This window comes from Trachymyrmex septentrionalis, unplaced genomic scaffold (assembly GCF_001594115.1).
Source record: "Trachymyrmex septentrionalis isolate Tsep2-gDNA-1 unplaced genomic scaffold, Tsep1.0 scaffold138, whole genome shotgun sequence".
NCBI lineage: Eukaryota > Metazoa > Arthropoda > Insecta > Hymenoptera > Formicidae > Trachymyrmex > Trachymyrmex septentrionalis.
Genome location: NW_017304522.1, coordinates 103,885 through 110,013, shown reverse-complemented (window position 1 = coordinate 110,013; position 6,129 = coordinate 103,885). Strand labels below are relative to the sequence as shown.

At 39.0% G+C, this 6,129-nt stretch overlaps 1 protein-coding gene across 1 annotated transcript; it reads left to right on the top strand.

Annotated features, from left to right (window-relative positions):
- The first annotated feature begins 999 nt into the window (after positions 1-999).
- LOC108745356 lies at positions 1,000-1,637 on the top strand. The gene is made up of 2 exons (XM_018481479.1): positions 1,000-1,279; positions 1,460-1,637. The coding sequence occupies exons 1-2, from the start codon at positions 1,092-1,094 to the stop codon at positions 1,593-1,595; spliced, it is 324 nt and encodes a 107-aa protein (XP_018336981.1). The 5' UTR covers positions 1,000-1,091; the 3' UTR covers positions 1,596-1,637.
- The last annotated feature ends 4,492 nt before the right edge of the window (positions 1,638-6,129 follow it).

Sequence of the window (6,129 nt, the reverse complement as noted above, 5' to 3'; positions counted from 1 at the left end):
GGAATTAATTCTTGGCACTCGGATTGCTCGAAGATCACGTGATCAAGCTCGCTATCTGCTAGCTCGCATCTCAGATTTACATTGCCGAACGTATCTAACGGAATTGACATCGAATTAATGTCGATTCAATGTGGGAAGCATCAAATCGATATCGATCAACGTCGAATCGACGTCGATTTGATATTGATTTCATTATCATTTCTGATTGGGAGAGAGCTCTAGAGTAGATATAAATAGAATGACGCTAATTAACCAGAAGTTGCCATTTGGTGTCCTACATCCAGGGTATCTATGTGCAATTCCTCGTCTTAACCTTTTCTTTCTTTAATTTGTCTTCTTCTAACAATAAGACGGAGCCAATTAACTTTAGGCACATGCATTGGCGCCACTTTCTTTATACCTAGGCTACGTTCCAAAACTTACTCTCTGAGGAAAATTTTACTCGAAATATATAGGACACGTAATACAATATATACTATAGCATATAGAGTAAAATCTTCCTCAGAGAGGAAGTTTTGCAACGTAACCTTAGGCCGGAACTATGCATTGAAGATTAAGATTAAAGATTAAAGATTGAAATGATTTCACCAATGAGGACAAAGAAGTTTTGCCTCCTTTTATTCTGATTAATAAAAAACTTAACTTTCAATCTTCAATCTCATTCTTCAATGCGTAGTTTGATTCCGGCCTATGATGCGGAACGTATGCGCAATGCGGAATTGATGGAATGCTCGTGATTAGTAGTGGCTTCGTCCATTCCGTTCCGCTAAAATTTGTTTTCCTATATCCCATGGAGAGGTATTTGCGGAATGCGCAATTAGCGCTGACCAATCACAAAAATCTTCTCGTAGATCACTTTTATTAGATCCACTGCAATAGCGTTTGTCATTGGCTTGTATTGATTGCACATCTGTAAGTTCCATTCCATGGGACGTAGGAAACTAAACTCCTACGGATCGTAATCACATATACATATATACATTCGTCAGAATTTAAAAATTTCATAATCGAGAAACAAGTACCTCAATGACGACGTTAATATATACTAAAAAATATTTAATTATTTGCATATTATTAAAGTCTTTAAATCAATGTGTGTGTGCACTTCAAAAGCAGACACTACGGCGCAAAATTGCAAAATTATATATTTTGTACGATATTGCAATGAAAGAAAACAACGACAATTTTGGGTGCGATCTATATTTAATACTGAAAGAAAATTACAACAAGGAGCAAGCGATAATCTTATTAAGGAAATGTTGGCCGAAGACATGGAAAAGTATGTGGATTATTTTAGAATGCCATCTCAAATATTTGAAGCACTGTTACCATTAGTTGGATCAACTATTACTAAACAATATTTTATTCGCGATTCTATTTCACCCGAGAGTCGGTTCCAAATTTTACACTGCGCTATTGAGCATCAGGAGAATATGAAATATCTGTTATATGCCTTCAGAGTTGGACATAATACAATTTCAAAAATAATATCCGAGACCTGCGAAGCTATTTGGAAATGTCTAAAGGATTCAGTTTTTCCCAAGGATGATAAAGAAAGTTGGAAAACTGTAGCTGACGAATTTGAACGTTTGTGAAACTTTCCAAATTGTATAGGGCCATTGATGGAAAGCATGTTCAAATTCAGGTACATACCAATAGAATTCACACATACAAATAGAATTCTAAATTTATATAATATTAAAACTTTATTAATAATAGCTAAATACTTTGTGTGTGTTAACTACAAAAATATTTTTGTTATATATTTCATGTATAAAATACAAATTATGATGAAAAAAGTATATATTTTCTTATTACAGGCTCCGCCTATTTTAATTTTTAATTAATTACAAAGGCTATCATAGTATCAATCTTCTTAGAATCAGTGACGCAAACTATTGCTTTACAATAATCGATATTGGTGCAGAAGGTCGATAAAGTGATGAAGGAGTTTTCCGTAACAGCGAAATTGGAAAACAATTCGTTTAAATTGCCAAATTCAAAATAGATCAAATATATATACATATATTATATGTATATATAGGTATATATGTACGTACATATATGGGTGATTTCTTGAAAAACCGATATGACATCTCGTCTTATAGTTTTCGATATTGTTTATATTCTGCGAAAGTGTTCTTTAGAAAATTATAACAACCCATATTTTTTTTGTTTTTCTTTAAAGCGAATCGTTTAGCTGTGGTACTAATTGCAAAATTTCGACATTTTGAAAACATCAATTTTATCGGTTTTTTTTACTTATAGTAAATATTTTGATTATATGTATATAAAATAATAACCTCTGTTACACGGCTCGATTTACGCCGAAGTTATAACATCGATATTATGAAACTGGCCAATCACATCATTTTATTCTTCAGAGGAATAGCTATGATTGGCTAGTTTTATAATATCGATGTTAAACTAAGTACTATAACTTCGGCGTAAATCGAGCTGTGTAACAGAAGTCAATGCATGCGTGCGTGTTTCTTTAATATTTTTAATATTTTTAAATAGTGATAACTCAATGAAAAAATCGTCGTATCGAGAAATGAACCACAGCTCAAATTAAAGCTTGAACGTACCTTTTGATGATTATGGTGATCAAATTTAAGTTATATTAAATGTAATATAAAATAGTGGGCGTTGAAGGCGGACATCGAAAAATAGTTAATTTTTTCCTTTTGCGCTGCTTAGGGGAATTGGCTGCATGGCACAAAGGTGTATGAGTTTTTAAGCTCATTGATTTCTAAGCAAATCCATTGTTACGTCCGGACTCCACGGTTCTTTTCTTCGACAGAAAAACCTTCGTCATCACAAAAAATTATTGACCAGTAAACCATCTGTTACAGTAGCGACGAGCCAAACAACATTTTAAACTAATAACCCATTCGGGACAAAACCGTTGGGTTAGATATTGAAACCAAGTGCCAAATAGGCGAACCTTATCCCGAGGAACGGGAAGAACAATAGATTAGGATTATAAAATGAAACAGCAGCTGAGAGCAATAAATGACATGTGGCTCGAACCTATTGGACATCCGGCAAATGGTCGATGACGAAAGTTTTCTTAGACACATACCCCTGTATCCCATTTCATAACCGATATCCCTAATCCTAACCCTAATCTTGGATTGGCCCAGCAGCACACTGTGCTCTGCTCTCGGCGTCACTAATTCGCCAATATAAAAGGCGAGGCCCTCCACGAGGAGCGGTATTCGGCAGTCAGCAATCAGAAGATAGTAGTGATCGGTTGCCAGTATTATTTGTCAAATTTTCAAACTAAACTCTGCCGGTTTACAATTAGAACCGTTCTCGTTCAACTCCATCTCCTTGGGACTGGAACAAAAGTGACCAGAGTCTCCACTTCCGAGAGGCAACCTTCCGTGTAGTGCTGGGACCACCAATTTCGGCTGCTTGATCCACCTACATCCGCAGAACAATAGTAAGTCCCATCCACACACACACACACACGCGCGCGCGTGTGTGTGTGCGTGTGCGTGTGCGTGTGTGTGTGTGTGTGTGATTAAGAAAATCAACCACTATAATTTACACTAAATTATAGTGCCGCGCCCGAACCGTCCCTTCAAAGGGTGGCTTCGAAGCCGGGCCTACCGGGAGGCGCGGAAACTCTTGGACGAAGAGTACAAGAGATACCTCGGGAAGAGGATTGTTTATCACCACTACCATCCTCGTCACCACCGGCTCCGCCGGCTAATTAACTTAAAGTAATACCTCCTCCGCCTCGAACACCTTCACCTCCTCAGCTACCTCCTTCCCCTTCCCCTCGATCTCCTTCACCCGCGTTTTCGGACGCACTTACGGAGAGAATCATTCCTGATACTCCTCCACAATCCGATTCATCCCACCCAATTTCCCCCAGAAGAAGTCCCTCCCCGACGAACTCCACGGACAGTGTGGAGTTCTTAGAGGAAATTCTTACACCTCCACCTAGATCCTACTTCCAGATCCTAGAGAGTGACACCCTTGAGTCACTTATCTCCCAATTCCCGCGGGTTACAACTGCATCCATCCCTCAGGGGGCCTACACAATCGGCCCTCATTATTTCGATCTTCAGGAAATCCGCAATGCCATCACTGGTCAAGCCTCAACCTCCAGTATCCCCGTATTCCTTCCGAATTCCACCCATGCAATCCTAGTCCCAGTCAAATTCTTCAATAATCTTTTCCCTCCCTCCTCCGTTTCCATCCACGAAATAGACTAATCAAATCCCATCCGACTCTCCCGACCTCTCGACGTATACACAATACATAAAGTGCATAGGCCGTAGTGGTACTTATGATTATGCGGTATAATAGATTGTAATGTATAGATTAACTATAGTAAATGCGCCTATTGTATATAACCACTGTTATTCGTATCTCTTGACAAGTAACAATAAATAATGTTACTAATTATCTCTCTCGTCATTTACTTTTAAAACCCGCCTAATTAAACCTCGTAATCACCAAACCTTGCCCTTTCAAAGCTCGCACGTGGTCCATTCCCGAGTTAAAGGGATTTTCCCTGACTCGAAATACGGACCGACGATCGCACCGCCCGTAGGAAACAGGCGTCATAGCGTCTTCACGAGACGTTGACCCATATTCCGAAGCGGACAAAAAAAAAGGGGTGCGTTCGACTCGGCGGTGTTTGCTTCCAGGCAAATACCTGCGAGACTAGAGTCTGACCGTCCTTGCACGCTCCATCCTTTTCTACTCCCTTTTCTCTCTCTCTAAATCCATTTTTCCGGAGTTTGGACGTAACACCATATTTGGAACATTTTTTTTACGATTTTTTTTTAAACAAAATTATACCGTTTTAGAGAAAATGCTATAAAATGGACAACTTGTTTTTGTAAACTTAGTATAACTCAGAAACAAATTATTGTAAGAAACTTTATCATAAAGGAAATTAAAGTGTAAATTTCAAATTTTAACTCTTTATTGGGAGTATAAATAAGTTTCCGCCGTTTTTGATCAAAAATTGGGCATTTATTGTGAAAGAACGGTACCTAATGTTTTATTCGAAGTATTGCTAGCCACTACTTTTTCCCATCTTTCTGGCAGCATACGGATACCGCGTCGGAAAAACGCTTCATCTTTTGAAGCTATCCACGAATTGACCCAATTTTAGGTATCTTCATATGATGTGAAGTGTTGCTCAAACAGGCCATGCGCTATCGATCGAAACAGGTAGTAATCAGAAGGAGCAATGTCTGGTGAATACGGCGGGTGGGGTAAAACTTCCCAATTGAGTGTTTCCAAGTAGGTTTTGACCGGTGCTGCAACACGTGGACGAGCATTATCATGCAGAAGAATAACTTTGTCGTGTCTGGAGTAGTAGTGGGCGCGTTTTTCCTTGAGCTCGGCTCAATCTCATCAATTAATTGTGTTCGGTAGAGAGCCCCAGTAATGGTTTCGTTCGGTTTGAGCAACTCATAATAAACGACACCTAGCTGATCCCACCAAATACACAACGTAAGCTTTTTCCCATGAATGTTCGGCTTGGCTGTCGATGTTGAAACATGGCCAGGTGGTCCCCATGATTTCTTCTTCTTTGGGTTATCGTAGTGGATCCATTTTTCGTTTATGCCTGGCAAGCAGCATTTCACATGTGAAAAATCGGCGTTCAACGTTTCTCGGCTTCAGTTCATATGGAACCCAATTTCCTTGCTTTTGAATCATTCCCAACGATTTTAAGCGATGTGAAATTGCTGGTTGAGTCACTCCTAATGTAAGTGCAAGTGCTTCTTGCTTTTGGCATGAATCTTCATCCAATAATGCTTCCAATTCCGCGTCTTCGTACACTTTCGGTCTTCCGCTACGTTCTTTGTCTTCGACGTCAAATTTATCGTTCTTTAATTTTTGAAACCACTCACGACAACTTCTCTCACTTAAGGCAGCCTCACCATATGCTTCTACAAGCAATTGATGCGCCTCAGCTGCAGATTTCTTCAAATTAAAGAAATAAACCAAAAGCTCCCGCAAATGATGCTTATTCGGCTCAAAACTCGACATTTTCGCACGAAAAAAGATATAAGATGCTGATGCAAAATCGCTAATATTTCACGGTTATGTTCTTGCCAGATGTTCAACCTTACGATATGGTGTTTTACAGCTGAC